This window comes from Silurus aristotelis (genome assembly GCF_946808225.1).
Source record: "Silurus aristotelis genome assembly, chromosome: 15".
NCBI classification, from domain to species: domain Eukaryota; kingdom Metazoa; phylum Chordata; class Actinopteri; order Siluriformes; family Siluridae; genus Silurus; species Silurus aristotelis.
The window spans coordinates 15,772,204-15,791,269 of NC_139588.1; the positions used below are offsets into that span (position 1 = coordinate 15,772,204).

At 38.0% G+C, this 19,066-nt stretch overlaps 2 protein-coding genes across 4 annotated transcripts; one reads left to right on the forward strand and one right to left on the reverse strand.

Annotated features, from left to right (window-relative positions):
• Positions 1 to 4,039: 4,039 nt before the first annotated feature.
• Positions 4,040 to 7,693, reverse strand: mgat2 (alpha-1,6-mannosyl-glycoprotein 2-beta-N-acetylglucosaminyltransferase). 3 transcript variants are annotated; one of them, XM_083562332.1, is made up of 3 exons: positions 7,005 to 7,396; positions 6,665 to 6,838; positions 4,040 to 5,761 (listed from the first exon to the last, which is right to left on the reverse strand). In XM_083562332.1, the coding sequence occupies exon 3, from the start codon at positions 5,518 to 5,520 to the stop codon at positions 4,180 to 4,182; it is 1,341 nt and encodes a 446-aa protein (XP_083418458.1). In that variant the 5' UTR covers positions 5,521 to 5,761; positions 6,665 to 6,838; positions 7,005 to 7,396; the 3' UTR covers positions 4,040 to 4,179. The 3 variants fall into 3 exon arrangements, with proteins under 3 accessions (XP_083418458.1, XP_083418456.1, XP_083418457.1); XM_083562330.1 differs by lacking the exons at positions 6,665 to 6,838; positions 7,005 to 7,396 and adding an exon at positions 7,462 to 7,693; XM_083562331.1 differs by lacking the exon at positions 6,665 to 6,838 and having other exon boundaries at positions 7,005 to 7,437.
• An 8,160-nt stretch (positions 7,694 to 15,853) lies between these two features.
• rps29 (ribosomal protein S29) lies at positions 15,854 to 17,003 on the forward strand. The gene is made up of 3 exons (XM_083561855.1): positions 15,854 to 16,013; positions 16,432 to 16,531; positions 16,895 to 17,003. The coding sequence occupies exons 1-3, from the start codon at positions 15,952 to 15,954 to the stop codon at positions 16,901 to 16,903; spliced, it is 171 nt and encodes a 56-aa protein (XP_083417981.1). The 5' UTR covers positions 15,854 to 15,951; the 3' UTR covers positions 16,904 to 17,003.
• Positions 17,004 to 19,066: the final 2,063 nt, after the last annotated feature.

Here is a 19,066-nt window from a genome sequence, read left to right on the forward strand (position 1 = left end):
GCCTTCAATTTTGAATAAATCCCCAACAGTGTCACCAGCAAAGCACCCCACACCATCACACCTCCGCCGCCATGCTTCACGGTGGGAACCAGGCATGTAGAGTCCATCCGTTCACCTTTTCTGCGTCGCACAAAGACATGGTGGTTGGAACCAAAGATCTCAAATTTGGACTCATCAGACCAAAGCACAGATTTCCACTGGTCTAATGTCCATTCCTTGTGTTCTTTAGCCTAAACAAGTCTCTTCTGCTTGTTGCCTTTCTTTAGCAGTGGTTTCCTAGCAGATATTCTACCATGAAGGCCTGATTCACACAGTCTCCTCTTAACAGTTGTTGTAGAGATGTGTCTGCTGCTAGAACTCTGTGTGCCATCGACCTGGTCTCTAATCTGAGCTGCTGTTAACCTGCGATTTCTGAGGCTGGTGACTTGGATGAACTTATCCTCCGCAGCAGAGGTGACTCTTGGTCTTTCTTTCCTGGGGCGGTCCGCATGTGAGCCAGTTTCTTTGTAGCGCTTGATGGTTTTTGTGACTGCACTTGGGGACACTTTCAAAGTTTTCCCAATTTTTCGGACTGACTGACCTTCATTTCTTAAAGTAATGATGGCCACTCGTTTTTCTGTACTTAGCTGTTTTTTTCTTGCCATAATACAAATTCTAACAGTCTATTCAGTAGGACTATCAGCTGTGTATCCACCTGACTTCTGCAGAACACAACTGATGGTCCCAACCCCATTTATAAGGCAAGAAATCACACCTATTAAACCTGACAGGGCACACCTGTGAAGTGAAAACCATTTCAGGTGACTACTAATGCCAAGAGTGTGCAAAGCAGTAATCAAAGCAAAAGGTGGCTACTTTGAAGAACCTACAATATGACATATTTTTAGCTGTTTCACACTTTTTTGTTATGTATATAATTCCACGTGTTAATGCATAGTTTTGATGCCATCAGTGTGACTCTACAATTTTTATAGTCATGAAAATAAAGAAAACTTTAAATGAGAAGGTGTGTCCAAACTTTTGGTCTGTACTGTATCTTATAAAAGCTGCCAAAGTTAAGCCTCTGGGTTACGGATCACAAGGCTGAGGGTTCAAGCCTCACCACTACAATCAAGTCAAGTCAAGTTTATTTCTATAGCGCTTTTCACAACAGACATTGTCTCAAAGCAGCTTTACAGAATTTAACAGTTAAGGTGAACGATGTGTATTAATCCCTGATGAGCAAACCGTGGCGACTGTGGCAATTAGATGTTATGAGGAAGAAACCTTAATAGGGACCAGACTCAAAAAGGGGAACCCATCCTCATCTGGGTGACATCAAGAGTGTGATTAAACTCTATAAAACAATACAGAACACTGGACAGTGAGAACTAATAACAATGCTGCCTCTGTTGGGCTCTTGAGTATGGCTTTGAAATCTCTAGTCCGAGGTTGCTGTATTATAGCTGACCTTAACATTTTTATAATCTAGAATATGGAAAGATTTTTGCTGTGCTAAAATGTATGTCGTCTTTTCTGGCAGAAAACTTTCAAATGAATTATACTAACCTACCTGTCTGGATTGCCAAGGATGCCTGAGGGCCTGTTGTGTCTTTTTTCCAATACAGCATGTCCACAACAATGAGCAGTTTACATATCTAATTTTTTCCTCAAATATCTGTGTTTAACACTATGCACATCGTCGATTCAACATTTAAAAAGTTACACTTAGTTTAATTTGTGTTTATAATATTAACACAAAAAAAACTATTGATACTGCAAAAGAGAACACATTCATATGGTTTTACCTGGGAAACACAAAGGTTTAAGATTAAAGTGTGCCAGTTAAGGATTGGGGGGAAAAATAGTCTAGATTATAATTTGGCCTATTATAGCCTCCTGTTTTTGGCTGACATGGCCAAATAATATATACATATACATTCTTTTAAACAAAAAAGTGTGCTTATTTAAGTTACCATAGCTTTTCTGCCAACTCCAAACAGTGTGGCCAGTCTTTTCTGACCACAAAGCATTTTCACCTGCACCTGATACTCACCTCCCACCTCCAACACCCAACACCCCCAAGCTATGCAAATTCTAATGCTTTACATGAGAATCTCAAGACGTCAGCAGTTTCTGTGATATTCACACCCAGCCTGTCAGGCACCAACAACCAAGCAACAGTAAAATCAGAAACACTCAGACACTTTTCCCCCATTGTGATACACGATACGCACAGTAATTGAAGCTCTTGACTTGTCTCAGCAGCATTACATACATTTTGTGCTGCACACGATTAGCAGATGTAAAGATGTTCCCATTAAGTGATTGGTGCATGAATATGTGAAGGGATAAAGGGGACAAGGCAACCCCAATAAAGGAAGCGTGTTAAGACTGCTGTGTATCGATGGAGACAGGTGGACTTCTTTATTCTGAGGTTTATTCCCTTGAAAGAGTAAACCACACGATTCATAACAAAGAGCTCTACTGAACAACTGAGTTCAAAAAAAGGACATTGGTTATCTAAATTTCAGACTGAATCAATAAAAAAAATGTCATGTTACCTCATTGAAATCTCAAATTCCATTTCCAAAAGTGTTCGCTAACCATAAGCTCAAAGGAATTGCAGTGATGTGACTTGTCTGTTCTTGTTCTATTATTCTTGAGATCTGTGATGCGATGACCTTTAATATACTTTACCATTTTATACGCTTTTATCCTACAAGCAACTTCCAGAATACGTCAAGATTATGAATTTCATTATCGCACTCAAACTATTACTAGTGTACCTACTGATGCGATACCAACACTGTGAAGGAACATTGTTCAAACGTTTTAGTTGTACCAAATATTATCAAATATTTATTATTTCATAAATACTGACCTTGAAATTATTTTTCAATTGTTAAATTTGTTCTATAAACTTTTTTACTTATCAGAGAATAGTGCAAGTTCTACTTGTAATAATACACCCCTTTATCCGTTACAACCCACAAGGCTGTGTTCGTGACTCAACTGTTCTTGTGAATGCAGCTATTTAAATCATACCCACCAAATGTGCCCACTAAGTGTAAGTGCCTGCCACACACACACACACACACACACACACACACACACACACACACACACACACACACACACACACAAATTATAATCTTGTCAGTTAGCCACCACAGTGACAAACATAGAGCTAGGCAACAGATAAATCATTAAAAAAAGATGCCTAAGAACTGCTAATAAAAAACACAAATTAAATCTGCAATAACATTGCATGCAATATTCTTGTTCAGATTGTACCACAAGATGCCAACAATAAAAATCCTCATTGTACAATGATATATATATATATATATATATAAAAAAAAAATTCTCAGCATGTAAATGTTACAGGTAACATTTGCTCACTGGGTTGACCTTCGCCCCATACGGCATTCAGTCTACAAAACCTGCAATGAAGCAATTTGGACTTTTAAATGTTGGAAGGTTTTAATAGGAAAAAAAAAACTCAATCCACCCTCTGGTTCTATGCTCAGACTGGAGTAGGAAAACTTTGTTTTAATTATTTAGGTCCTCACAACTGTGGGACAAAAATCAACCCTATAGCACTGTAGTATAACATATTAATTGGAAATTAATTGGCTGCCTTTTTCACACATAACTAGAACAACGAGGACATGAGGAACTATAACATGGCTAAGCTGTAGCTCACGGAAATGGGACAGGGTGTCTCAAAGGATCTCATTTAGTTGCAAGAAAAAGCCAAGGGATTTAAATAGGCCAGAATTATGCAAGTATCTGCCGCCTTGATGGAAATATGAGCTGGTGTGCAGTTATAAAGATGATGTCGAACCCAAGAGGTGACAAAATACATTTAGGTTCACCTCCATTATTGTAAATGTTTGTCTTTCAAAATTGCCTTCTACATGTGTTAAGCAGTATGTCCATTAACCACGTATTGTGTTCTTAAACAAGTCAGCTGCAAAGATATTCATTTGTTCACTAATTTGTTCAATCAGCACCAGTTTCTTTTCTTGTGCTTAAACAAATCACCAAACTCCAATCCCATATACCTTTTTATTTGGAATATTTCAACAAAACAGGCAATATAAAGAAGTAGTCCATTAAGAATTTGTAAAGGCTTTCATTAGAGGATGCAAAAGAAAATGAAAAACAAACCAACAAACAAAAAACAATATAAGGTCACTGTAACCGAAGATAGCTCTTGCAGAGTTCATGGTCCCTGATATCACCCCATCCTCCATTTTTGACATGAGGGGCAACTCCACCAGCCCCAGATGCAGGCAGTCTCTTTGTGATGAGCAGATTTTTTGGGAACAGCTGGTTTGTGCTGCTCTGAAGTATACTTTCTACCTTTCTCTTTTGATTAATGGGCATACATGTGGACTTCTTATGGTGCATGCCACAATCCCCAGCGTGAAAGATACGGGGAGCTTCACTCACCATGACCTTCCAGAAAGTGGGCAGACAGTTCACAGTTAGATGCTGAAGGGACCAGTCCCAGTTGTAATCATCGTAGGTGCAGAAGGCTTCTGTGCACCGGATGAGTTTTTGGTATGTGTCCCTGTCCATGGCCATGCCCATGTTGTGCTCTGTGGATTTCCAGACCTTCACCTCAACGCGGTTGGCTTTGCTGGCATAACCGATGTGCCCGTAACTCCCTAAGGAAATGATGTCACAGTCAGCACACTGCTCCTTCTTTAGAGAGGTCATCAGCTTGAGAAGATGGTAAAAGTCTGGGGCTAAGTAGTGGTCCTCCTCGATAAGAAGCACCAATCCTTTGTGATCCTTCAGCGCACGGACCCTCTCCCAGACGAAATGTAATTTCCACCACCAATGGTGTTTTGTTTGGGAAAATTTCGCCTCACGGTAATGGCCAAAAGAGTCAGGGTACTCTGCATTTATGCAGCCGAGTTTTAAGGCGTCTTTCTTGGAAATGTCTCTTGGGCAGTCTCTAGGGTCATTCCCTGGAAACTCTTGAGGATACAGCTGGATGCTAAAAGGAAAGAATATCTGAAGGACAAGGCAGAAGTCGATCGATGAAACTATACTGTTAATCTCTGGCGACCAGAAGTCATGGCTGAATATAAGTAGGACATTTTCAATGCCTTTTGCCTTTCTCAAGCTTTCTACAAGCAACCTCAGGTACTCTGGTCGATTGTGAACCTGAATTACTACTACCAGGTCGTCCTTCTGGCGTTTTGACTTGAACTTCTCCTCATTCCTTAAGGTCTGATCAAAGTTGATTTGGAACACAATCCCCCGGTACACCAGAGTGGAATTATCTGTCGAGGGTTTGAGTAAAACTGGTTTTTCTGGAAGCGTGTCATTGCCTGGTTTCCGGGTTACTGACGCTGTGACCTGTGCCAGACTACTACTGCTGCTCTTCTTTACAGCCTCCACTTCTTTAGGAAAAACAGGATTTCCTCTTTTCTGTTTCCCACTGCTCCAAACGGCAAATCCACAAATTAGGACCACCAGAGTCAGGATCACCACTTTCCTCTTGTAAATTCGGAATCTCATGATAAGCTTTCACCCGGTGGGATATTAAAAATCAATGACTGTTAAAAAAAAAAAACCTGGATGGTTGATTTGTTGTTCAAAAACAGTATGTGCTCCAGATTGACTAGCAATCCTTTTGCCGAAGAATTAACATTTATCCGAAGGTCTCTAATTTTGGAATGCTACCATGAGATATCAGAGTTGCCGAGGAGGAATTCCACAAGGCATTGTGCTCAGTGGCAGGATAGTTGCATCTTAAAATCTGTGGAGCAGAAATAACACAAGAGGCTATTTTAATTTCAATGATACCAGATTTACTCTCCCAGTTTAACAAAAACAAGGGAGCAAATTAATCCAACTCATAACTAACAGCTGTTTAAACATTTTGAAGTTAAATTAACGCATTATACTGATTGAACTTTGCAACAGATATCACAATTGTTAATAAATTTAAATAAACATTACAGCTGAAGAATATAAGGAAATAAAAATAAAACCAAGTACTGGTTTTGAAGCTTGGAAAAAGACAGATTATATTTAAAAAGTGCCATGTGAGAGAAACAACGCTTTCAGGGGTAAGTTACTGAGTTCTTACAAACGTTATGAGAATGTTACACATTAATGATCTCTGATGACGAGCTTAATACAAAGATCAATACTTATTACAGACAATTATATTATTATATATAATTATAACTTATTATAGACCGACCATCATTGATTGAGATACACAAACATAATAGTAACTTAGAAAACCAGCTACATACGAAACAGCGAAGAATTCATTGTAATAAAGTGAATACATTTTAATAATTTATCCGTGAATTTTAATAATTTAAAATTTAATAATTTTTCAACCCTGCGACAGTTGAAAAAAGTTAGTGTGTTGAAAGGTAAAGCCTGAAAAGCAACAACCCATAACCTGTCCCGGGGGTTGAAAAATTATTTTACAATGTTCCTGCCTTCCCATATGGGTGTCTGTAAAACTCAGACCCAGAAACCTAAAGCATTGAGACCCAAAGGATTCAAAGGCAACAGATGTGTGTGAGCGAAACACTAACGACAACGACATACACTAGCATTATATATGTATGTATGTCTGTATATATCTTATATATGGACAATGATAAAGTGCTGAATCAGATGAACTGGTCTCCACAATCACCTGATCTACAGTTGAAATGCTCTGGAATGAGTTGCACTGCAGTGTAAAGGAAACGCAGTCAACATGCAACTTCTCAAGATTTTTTTGGAGAACCTTTCCTCATATCATGAGTTTGTTTACTACATCATTCCTTGTGTTCTGTAATGGTTTGAATGTCTTCAGCATTAATGTGCACTGTAAAGTACAACAAAAACATTGGAAGGTGAAGGCGTTTCCAAAACTTTTGACATGTACTGTATGAATGTATATATAAAACGAGACACAGTAAAATGAAAAATAAAAAAAAAGCTTAAGACTTGTTAAATATGGTGGAGAGAAGCTGATTGAGGAGCACACTGACCTGTTCACGGAGGACCAGCGTCGAGTCCAGCTGCCTAAACTAACCAGGAAGTTAGCGAGCTAGCGTGCTAAACTGGTTGAATGCCATTTAAGCCGACGTTATACAGCACAGCCGCCCATTCCGTTTAACACAGCAAACGTGCATTCATTTAATAAGATCGAGATATTCTTGTTTTTTTGGGCTACTCTTTAATTACGATGTGAACAGGGACACGAGCGAGCTAATGAGATCATTAGCATCTCGGTAGTTCGGTGAGCAGATGTGCACCGCGAGGTAACGCTATAGACAGGAAGCAACGAAGCAGGAAGAACAAGTCTCATGGAGAAAAAAATGTGTCGCAACCAGTTCTGCATTTCGACACACACACTTATGCACACACACACACACACACACACACATACACGTCCACGTCCTCTCCCTCCGCTTTTGCGTGTGTGTGTGTGTGTGTGTTACTTACAGCTGACGTGTTTGTGCACTGCGGCTGTCATAGCAGCGAGATGGAGCTGGTCGTTTATTTTCAGTCCATTTCTGCGATCTTCTTCCTGTTCCTTCAGCTTCGGTGAAGGTAATAAAACATACACCCTGGCTGGATCATAGACATGAGCTTGGTAAAGCCGTACCCGCTGACTATCTCTTTCCCATAATGCATCACACCTCAGAAGGCGGCTTTCCGTGTTATGACAGCGGTGATGTCAGAGCCAAGCTCAAATTCACACTGGAGGGTCACTTGATCCATCAGTACACCGAGTGTGGCTATACCGAGCATGGTCCTACACCGAGCATGGTCCTACACCGAGCATGGTCCTACACCGAACATGGACCTACACTGAGCCTGGTCCGAGCCTGGCTCTACACCGAGCATGGTCCTACACCGAGCCTGGCTCTACACCGAGCATGGTCCTACACCGAGCATGGTCCTACACTGAGCATGGACCTACACTGAGCCTGGCCCGAGCCTGGCTCTACACCGAGCATGGTCCTACACCGAGTATGGTCCTACACCGAGCCTGGCTCTACACCGAGCATGGTCCTACACCGAGCCTGGCTCGACACTGAGCATGGTCCTACACCAAGCATGGTCCTACACTGAGCCTGGCTCTACACCAAGCATGGTCACACCGAGCCTGGCTCTACATCTAGCATGTTCACACCGAGCATGGTCACATTGAGCCTGGCTCTACACCTAGAATGTTCACATTGAGCATGGTCACACCGAGCCTGGCTCTACACTGTGTATGGTAACACCGAGAATGGCTCTACACCAAGCATAGCTTTACACCAAGCAATGTCAGTCTGAGCTTGGTTCTACATTAAGCATGGCTCTACACCGACCATGCTTGGTGTAAAGCTATGCTTGGTGTAGAGCCATGCTTAATGTAGAACCAAGCTCAGACTGACATTGCTTGGTGTAAAGCTATGCTTGGTGTAGAGCCATTCTCGGTGTTACCATACACAGTGTAGAGCCAGGCTCGGTGTGACCATGGCTCTACATCTAGCATGCTCACACCGAGCATGGTCACATTGAGCCTGGCTCTACACCGAGCCTGGCTCTACACCGAGCCTGGCTCTACACCAAGCATGGCTCTACACCAAGCATGGCTCTACACTGGCTATGGTAACAACGAGAATGGCTCTACACAAAGCATAGCTTTACACTGAGCAGGGTCAGTCTGAGCCTGGTTCTACACTAAGCATGGCTTTACAAAAACATGGTTACACCAAGCATGGATACACCGAGCAAGGTCACACACCAAGTATGGCTTTACAACGAGCATAGTCACACCGAGCCTAATCACACTCTGCCTGGCTTTACACTGAGCTTTGTCACACTTAGCCTGAAGTTACACCAGACTGAGCCTGATCACACCGAGCATGGCTACACCCACTGGCCATTTTATTTCAATTATTCCTGCCACGTGGCATCATTACTATCAACAACCTGTCGCTCCACTCACTTATTTGGGTGTTGTATCATACTCATTAAAGCAGTAAGACTGACACTGGAACAGCATGGTAGTGGGTGTTGTAGGACCAATATATTAGGTGCAGTACTATTTCTGGGATTTGTTTTCAATGAGCGAATGAATAAATGATACACTACAGAGCATTTTGTTAACAATCAATGAGAAGGTGGGATAACCTGGCCAGAGTGTTCATGTTCGTACTGTCTTGACCAATTCTTATCAATAGCGAATCCAATAACAAAGGTAAAATAACAAGTAAAAAAAAAAAACTTACAGGATTCAGGGTTGTGGTGCCAAGAAGAATTATAGCCAGACATGAACTAAAAACATAGTCAACACAAAGACTTTATGTACCGTCTTTAGCCAAATGTGTAAATCACGCCTTAAGAACAAGATAAAGTTGTGCTCATCGCTGCTACAAGTGTGCTGGATCTAATCACACATTCAGCACCTCTTTAAATTGGCTGTGTACCACAAAAAGATATTTAATGCATGACAAAAACACACCATTATGTACATTTTAAAAGGTAAAAAAGCACCACAGTATCATCCTGGAGTCTTTCCATATTATCACCAAGTGTTTTATTCGTCTGCAAACACATTATGGGTTTGATTTAAGTAAGTAAGAATAAGAGCCTTTATTTGTCATACATACATTACAGTACATTTCTGTACTTGTTAGGAAGTTGGGGTCAGAGTGAAGGGTCAGCCAGGATACAGCATCCCTTGAGCAAGGAGGGTTAAGGGCCCAACAGTGGTAGCTTGGCAGTGCCCAGCTTTAAACCCCAACCTTAATCAGAAAACCTAAATCAGAGCTTTAAACACTATTCTACTACCCCCTACTACTTATTAATGAATGATAAATTTTGCTGTTTAATGGTATACAGTAGGTTTACTGGTCGGCGCTATCTTGGGTTTTGTGTCTTGTGTTGTCTGTCTGTCTGTCTGTACTGTTTATCATCTGCACTGTTTGCACTTGGTTGCACTCTATGCATTTTACGTAGCTTGTGTTGTGTTGTAGCTCTATGTTGTTGTTTAGTGTAGCACCAGGGTTCTGAAAGAACATTGTCTCGTTTTTACTGTGTACCGTGTACCACTGTGTGTAGTAGAAATGACAATAGAAGCCACTTGACTTGACAGTTGTCACCCACCCCTTCTCTCCTGGTCCCACCCTCTCGCCAAAATGAACGTTAGCTTCGTTTGTTCAATTGCATAGTTGCTATAGTAAAACAAAACAGGTCTAGCCAGCCAGGATCCTGGAGAAAATGCAGTGAAAAAAAATGTCTCCCCACTAACTTATTCTCAATTGAACAGTCAGTACAGTGTATTGTCAGTGATATTAATTCGACAATATTGTTTGACAATAGATTACATATTAATTGAGCAAAAAACAAATTCATGCCATGAGTGCTCCTACTGTCTGGCATCCATTCAAAATATATGAACATATACTGATTGAACAGATCATACAGTGATTTTACTTCTTCATCCCTCTGGCTAATTCCTGCCTTTGTCAATTCCATCAAAAATGCATCCGTATGGTATAATCAAGAGTCACTGAGAATATATTGGAGATACATTAGATTATATATATACCAACCAACATAAAACAATTGTATAAAAAAGTCTACACTCTCTGTGTAACCCTTTTTACTTCCTGAAATATGATTTAAACACCACATACAACAACAATCATCTGTGACTGACATTACAGAATGAAAATGCATTTATTTAGACTCATTTGCACTCATTCTCCTGTTGCATGTCAATGTCAATAACACTGGCTTGTGTAAGCCCCGCCTTAAGAATGACTGAGATAATGCTGGCTGACGTGTGATCTTCAGTCTGCTATGTAAAGCCAGTTACATTTCTCACTCCTGTTTTAGGATTGAATTTTTGAGAAACTCAAACACTGCTTCTCATTCTACAGACAATTAAGAAAAGTGGTATCAGTAATAACCAGTGAGGGAACCCAAGTAAAACTTGTGTGAAGAAATGAGAGAAAGTTAATGTTTTGTATTTGCAGTTTTTGGGTACTAGTTGATGTTACAAAACACTAAGCCACTAATTGAAACACTTAACAAACACAGCGACAGGACATTTGAATAAGTGTGAAAAAAAATTCAACATCTGGAATATGTTGGTCCCATATCTTTGGTCCCATTTGATTAAGACATTAAAATTCTAAGTTGAAGCAAGGTGTGTCAAGAGGGGACTTTGAACTTTATCAGATGTTCAACATGAGTTTAAAAATCAGGAGGACAGTTCGATTACGCAATCAAATGTACACAACATAGCTAAAAGACAGACAGATGAGACACGTTGTGGGCTAAAATCTGTTCTTTGATCATAATGGACCCTCAAATATGAAGTCTTAAAGACAAACAAACACACACACACACACACACACACACACACACAAACCCAGATAAAATAGCTGACTACTGCATATATGTCGTAGCCACCTCAGATCCTCTGAATGAAACTTAATAGGTCTATAAAAAGTTTCAATAGAAGTACAACATGTGAGCTAATAAAATAATAAATGTTCCTCCCTAGACGAGCCATTTTGTTTTCTTAAAGAAGCATAAGGCTGGTTTGGTTTTGATTATTATAACCACACATTGCCATGCAGAATATCGTCGTCACGTTACACTTTTTATTATACACATTTTTATTTAAAAGGTTCAAATCCAGCACACGCTTTATTATGCTTATGAATCAAATGCTTCGACTTGGCAGGTAAATATATGATTCTAGGATTTCAACTGTATTTAAGATTTTATACTAAAATATCAAATCAACTCACAAACATTAGTTAATGCTTTCACTCTATCACACTTAGAGCCCAATTCCATCTTTATTCTTGGGACAAAAGCTCACTCACTGTAGCTCAGTGTGTTTCTTGTGCAAATTCATGTAATAAAGAACACAGACTATTTAAGATCTTTAAAATCAAATGTATAATTTTTTTTAGCAAAATGAGTAATAAATATAAGTAATAAGCACTGTGTAAATGAATAGATATGGAACCATTGGAGTGAAACGGTTTGATAGAAGTATCTGGGTACGATCTGCTGCTAAAAACCGGAGTAATGCAAGTATCAATAATTCATGATTGCTCCGTATATCTTTACTGTAAACATGTTCAGTAGGGAAAGAGCAGCAAAAAGGACAGTCGGATTATTTTACTAAAACCTATACATATGAAAAAATTAAGCTACAACTAGTTAAACTGACAATTGAGGAATGCATTTGAGGGCAAGAGAAGTATTGCAACCTATATTAAGCGACAACCTGATATTAAGTTGTACAGAGCACTGAGATTTGCATGTGTGAATGTAAAAGCAGCAAGTGAGCTTAAAAGTGGCCATAATATTTGCTTTTTACGATCACCATGCATAAATAAAGAGTGTGTGTGCATTCTAACTCCGGGTTTGTGTTACAAAGAAGCACATTTCTGACATAGTTACACAAATGAAAATGCAGAGAACAGGCAGAGAAAAAGCACTACCTGTGTAGTGAGGGGAATTTGTCAAGCAATTGTCATTTAATATGACATTACTGCCAAAACGGGTTTCCATTAATATTATCTTAACAAAAATGTACTTTATTACTTTTACCTACATAGTGCAAATTGTTCTACATTTAAATCTAATCCAAATCAGAATCACATTTATTGCCAAGTGTCATTGGTTGCATGCACAGTACAAGGATTTTGTCATGTTGTGGTGGTGCTGTAAAATACAAAAAAAAAAAACTATAAAACTTAATTATAAAGTAATTAATACAGACAGAGACTTCAACTATACACTTTGTGCAGGGTATATAAAAGTGAGGCAGTGCAAATGATATTATTCACCAAATAAGTCCAAGGTTGCAGGGTTGCAATATTAAATAGATCCATTAGGTCAGGGGTGTCAAACTCAAATTCACAGTGGGCCAAAATTAAAAACTGGGACGAAGTCGTGGGCCAAACTCAATATTTATTGAAAAATTGACTGCAATTGTGCATGTTTTCCGTCTCTCCAGATGTGTAATGTTGAACCTTTTCATATGGAACCAAACTGTAGTTTTGCATAAACATTGAATCTGGAACAACCAAAGTTTAATATTATAAACACATGAGAAATAAAATTGTAAATAAAAAACACATTATTATGTCTCTCTCTCTCTCTTTCTGTAGCATTTCTAATTTCTTTATAATGTAAATCTTTTTTACACAGGCCAACAACACAACCAAAAAATAATAATTTCCTTTATTCAAAAAAAGCAATCTTTCAACCATTAACAGCCCATGCCTTGGAGTAGAAAAAGTGCATAAAGACATCATTCATTCAAGCTCAGTTTTGGTTCAAGCCAATGTGCATCATGTCTGGGGTTTAGACTCTGAGCTGAGGAAATCCTCAGGATAGAGTGCAGATGTTCATCAGTGAGACTCCTGAGTGGGGTTTTGTTCATCTTCATTAAAGAGAACAGTTACACAAACAGATATGTGCTGCTGAACATAGAGAGTGTTTGAGCAGCTTGGACACGGAGTTGGAGCAGTGTGTCGGGGAGGAAACATGGAAACTGTGCAGCACACACAGAGTCGTACTTTGACTTGAGCGTGTCTCTACACTGAAGTTCAATCAGCTCCATTTGGAGGTTGGTTGGTGCGCTTTCCACGTCAACCACAAACGGATTACTGAGCAGTTCAAATCTGCATTTCTGGGCTTCAAAGTCGGTAAATCAGCGGGTAAATTCAGCACTGAATAGGCGGAGTTTTTCAGCGGTCTCGACTGACGCGCCAACGCGCTAACAAAGCATTCTGGGATTTGTAGTATTAGCGGTGTATGCGTTATATACTGGCGGGCAGCTCTAATACACATTTGATATGATCTCGCTGGCCAAATATAATTACACCGGGCCTGAGTTTGACACCCCTGCTTTAGACATATCGATTCAAAATGTTGTTATTATTATGTTACACTGAGTATGTTACTTTGCATTTCAAATACTTTACAGTCTGTCTCCAACAATCAATGCATATTATACTGTATATATTTAACGATGAAACCAATAACTTGTATCCTGGATTCAAACTTAACCTGTCAAATTTGATAAAATAAAGACATGAGAGATGGAATTTTAAGATAACTAAGGAATAAGTAGTAATAAATAAATAAATGTATATATATATATATATATATATATATATATATATATATATATATATATATATATATATATATGTGTGTGTGTGTGTGTGTGTGTGTGTGTGTGTGTGTGTGTGTGTGTGTGTGTGTGTCTGTGTGTGTGTGTGTGTGTGTATACTAAATATTACTAATATAGCTAACTATTATAGCTAACTTTTATAGCTAACCTTTAATAATTATTAGTAAACCTAATCTAGATTTAAAGTGAAATATCATGTGATGACAGCCAGTGTGGCTGTGATTTGATTACATTGCCTCAAGCTACAGTATATTAGAGCTCCTTTTCAAATGAATAAAAAAAATAATACTTGAATATATCAGTGTAAATTCTGTGCTTATATAGAGTATAGGTTACACCTTTTTTAATACAACAGTTTCCCCTTATGCATCCTTTGGTTGTCCTACTGGAGGAACTCTCAAGAGTCTAATTCAAGTGTTTTTTATGTACCACTGTTTCTCTATTGAAAACCAAGTAATTCCCATTAAGCAATTTTTAAGTTTTTGATATTTAATAAAAAAAATAAAAGGAATTTAAAGCTATGCAATATAAATAAGATTTGTGGACACCTCACAATCACAACCACAGTTGCATTTAAATTTTCCTGGAACTAACAAACCTGAACATGTTCCAGCATTACACTACAGTGTATTTATAATGATACGTAGATAAATACTTGAAGCATTGAACCGTTTTAACTGTATTAAATGTATGATTTTATATTAAGGATTAATTAGTAAATATATTTTACGTTCTCAATAGAGTCCTCTGGTGGTAAGAAATGGTACTGCTCCTGTCTAAGATGCGTAAAATAATTAAAAATAATTAAAAGGTAAAAATAAATAAATAAATAAATAAATAAATAAATAAATAAATAAATAATGTATGATGTAAAAGAGGTCAAATATAGACATTTTTCAAACAGCATGTGATTTATATCATAGCGAAATTGTCATTTTTGTTGGGCTTTTGGTGCAATAATTTCTGTACAATTAAATTATACAGAAAGAAGGTAAACTGGACGCAGTGAGTGTTTCCTTCACCCTTCTGTTGCGTTTCAAATTGATCAGTTTTTCTGTTTTCCTCTATTTCCGGTCCTCATCTGTCTGGCATCAAGCTAAATGACTTTGCCAAAACTAAGAACATGAACACTAAATTATTTTTATTTGGTTTTGATGATTTTTAACTGCAATAGCTGGGACTGTGTACTAAAATATTTACTAACTTTTAACACCTGTATTTATAGTATCTATTAAACTACAACAATAAAGCTATAGGGCTATCTGAACTAGGAAAAAAGATGGATTAAAATAAATTATTCTTAGCTAAAAATTGTATAATACCCATATTATACCCATAAGTAATATATAAGGGTATATTATACCCATAAGTTATTTATCAATAATATTATACAGCTGTCATTAGATAGCATGTATCAATTAAAAAAAAAAAAAACAACAACTGATAAACTGAGAAAATACAACTGCAAATTGTTGAAATACTTTTGCTGCATGAAATAATAAACTTGTTTTTTTGTTAAGCACCAATTGAATTAAACTAAAGGCAAACAAACAAACAAACAAACAAACAAACAAACAAACAAACAAACAAACAAAACCAAATGAACGATTATAAAATAATCCTGCAATATTCGAAATGACCAAAAGGGGCAGCAATCACATTCCCGTTTGTAAAATCAGCATTGATTGCCCAGAAGAAGGACCGTCTTATTCGCGCATGCGTAGTTCATTTCCTTCCTTTTCGACATCCCGAGCGAAAGAGACAAGATGGGCCATCAGCAGCTCTACTGGAGTCACCCTAGAAAATTCGGTCAGGGATCTCGATCCTGGTCAGTAAATCTGATATTTTACATATTTTTAAGTAGTTTTCGTTGCTCTAGCGTTTTCCCTGTAGGCCACATTGACTTAATCACATTACAAAAGGAGCGTGTTTAGACCGCATGGATGTTGCGCTCATTCCAACATGGCGGCTCGGGCTGGTTTGGGTTTGACCGATTACTACTGAGGTGCATTCTATCTGGTGTTAGTGTGTTTACACAAACAAGAAATGTCAATGCATCCGGGTTTTGTTGCGCATTTAGAACCTCGTTAAAGTTGTTTGCTGAAATCTGCGGATTATTTGTTTGTCCGGCTTCATGCATGTTGAAGTGTATGTTCCTGGTCAGAGTTACAGCGCCATTTCTTTCTATAATGTTTATGTATTTTATTTTCTAAAAGCCTGAACCTCTTGTTTTATCTTCCCCACAGCCGTGTGTGCTCAAACAGACATGGTCTGATCCGCAAATATGGGCTTAACATGTGCCGCCAGTGCTTCAGACAATACGCAAAAGACATCGGCTTTGTGAAGGCAAGTACTCCTTTTACTCCATGCTGTTTGTGTGCCTTGTGGAGGCACCTGACTTACTTTTCCGACTTCACAATCATGTTCATGTTGCATCTTAAAGTTGCTGCTTCCCTTGGTTTTGTTTTGAAGCACTTATTTCCACCCCAAGTCTAATTTAGAGCTCATCAAATGTTCCTTTTGTGATGAAATACCAATGGAAGTTTTCAAAAAAGGCCACAATTGACGTTTTGTTCTGTTTTTCTGACATGGAAATGTTAAAAGCTTTGATTAGCTACCTGATTCTTAAATCACTTTATTTTTACTGGGTAATATAAGCGGTATGGGATTAATGCTTTGTTTGACAGTACATGTTTTTGTGTTCTTCAGTTGGATTAAAGATGTTGATGACTACACCAGAGCCATGTGGAAACAACATCCTTCCAGACATTCGCTGTAAAGTCAACTGAAATGCAAATAAACTTGTTTTCTGGTTAAATCTGTTGTTTTTCATTTGAGGGTGAAAGGTATCAAGTTTAGTTTAAATGTAAGACTAGGTTTGTGGTGGAAAATCTCAAAACCCAGGACTTGATGTGTAAAAGCAAGAGGAAAATGTTTATTTGCTATTCTGCAGTAAGTGAGCATCCCTATACTCCTCACAACTCGAGCAGACAGAAGGATCCCTGAACTCTGAATACAGCTTAGTTTTATAATCAAGCTTTGTAGATAAACTGTACCTACTGATTTGGCTATTTAAACATTCTCTACTGTTTAACAAAGTTAAATGTTAGAAGTTAAGTTTCTGTGCCTTTTTGCTGCACATACACACTTAGAAGAAAGGTACAGAAAGTCACAGTTCAAGTACAAAGTTAAATACAATTTCCCAATAGAATTTATTACCATATATTGATCTTGAACTATTTGACTTATTTGGTTGTAACGGGACAATTTGTAATCCACATTTTGTATAGTAATGGCATCTAATACTGAGAGTGATACATTTTTGAGAGATGGGCCTCTACAATCCAGGTGTACTGTTTATAATGGAGATCATGCAAGTGCATTTATGCACAATATTTGGGGTAAATGTTTAGATCGTTACTGTAGACCTTAATTTGTGAAGCGGTCAAGATACGAATGACCCCTTAATTTATAATTTAAAACCCGAGTCTGGCAGCACAACCTAATACCTACTTAATTAATTTGCATATTGCGAATATGCGAAAAAAATCGCATATTCTCTCAATTTTCTCATTTGATGGTGGGTGCTATTTTTTGAAAAAACACATCTGATTTTGAGTTGAGAGCATTGTCTGGCATGTATAATATAAACAAAATGCCAATAAGCTTTTATTTCAGCAATATAAAGCTGATGCAGTGCACAGTGAAATGAGAGAAAATTTCTCCAGAACCTTAATGCTACATAAAACAACATAAAGCCACACCACACAAGGTAGTGCTACATACAGAAAACAGCTAAGGATTATGTTGTCCTAGCCACAAAAAGTGCATTGTGTGCAAAATCTAGTGACAGCAGACAACACAAGATAGTGTAGGACAGATACATAAAACACATAATAGCATTGACTAGTAAACCTACTGTATAAGATAATCACTTCAATGAGCAAAAGAGAGCTATTACGAGTGTATTTGAAAATGAGCACATTTTTGTGCAAGAGCAGCAATCAAGTGGTGCAAAACAACATGTAAACACATATGGGTGGTGCTGACGACACGGATGTGTATAAAGTGGAACGAGTATTGAGTGTGTTTGAGTTCAGATTGTAACAGTTCATCAACTCAAACACTCAATACTCATTTAATATATACAGTGCATCTGAAAAGTATTCACAGTGCTTCAATCTTTCCACATTTTATGTTACGGCCTTATTCCTAAATAGATTCGATTAATGAATTTCCTCAAAATTCTATAAACAATAGCCCATAATGACAGCGAACTTGAAGTTTGTTTGAAATCTTTGCAAATTTATATTTAAATAAATCACATGTACATAAGTATTTCCAGCTTTTGCTCAATACTTAGTTGAAGCACCAATTTTTTGAGTTTGATGCTACAAGCTTGGCACGCCTAAATTTGGGCAGTTTCTCACATTCTTCCTTGCAGAACCTCTCAAGGTCCATCAGGTTGGATAGGGAGTGTCGGTTTACAGCCATTTTCAATTCTCTCCAGAGATGTTCATTCAGTTTCAAGTCTGGGCCACTTAAAGACATTCTCAGAGTTGTCCTGTTATTTATATATATATATATATATATATATATATATATATATATATATATAAATTACAAGTACATATGTATTTACAACCTTTGCCATGACACTCAAAATTGAGCTCTGGTGCATCTTGTTTTCATTGATACAACTTGATTGGAGTTCACCTGTGGTAAATTCAGTTGATTATACATGATTTGAAAGCTACACAGTTGTCCACATAAGGTGCCACAGTTTACAGTGCATGTCAGAGCACAAACCAAGCCATGAAGTCCAAGAAATTGTCTGTAGACCTCTGAGACAAGATTGTATTGAGGCACAAATATGGGGAA

Excerpts from the sequence above, each read along its gene's own strand:
- mgat2 (XM_083562330.1), bottom strand. The coding sequence starts at position 5,520 with ATGAGATTCCGAATTTACAAGAGGAAAGTGGTGATCCTGACTCTGGTG.
- rps29 (XM_083561855.1), top strand. The coding sequence starts at position 15,952 with ATGGGCCATCAGCAGCTCTACTGGAGTCACCCTAGAAAATTCGGTCAG. Across the intron at positions 16,014-16,431 it reads GGTCAGGGATCTCGATCCTG|CCGTGTGTGCTCAAACAGAC; the intron begins GTCAGTAAATCT and ends TCTTCCCCACAG.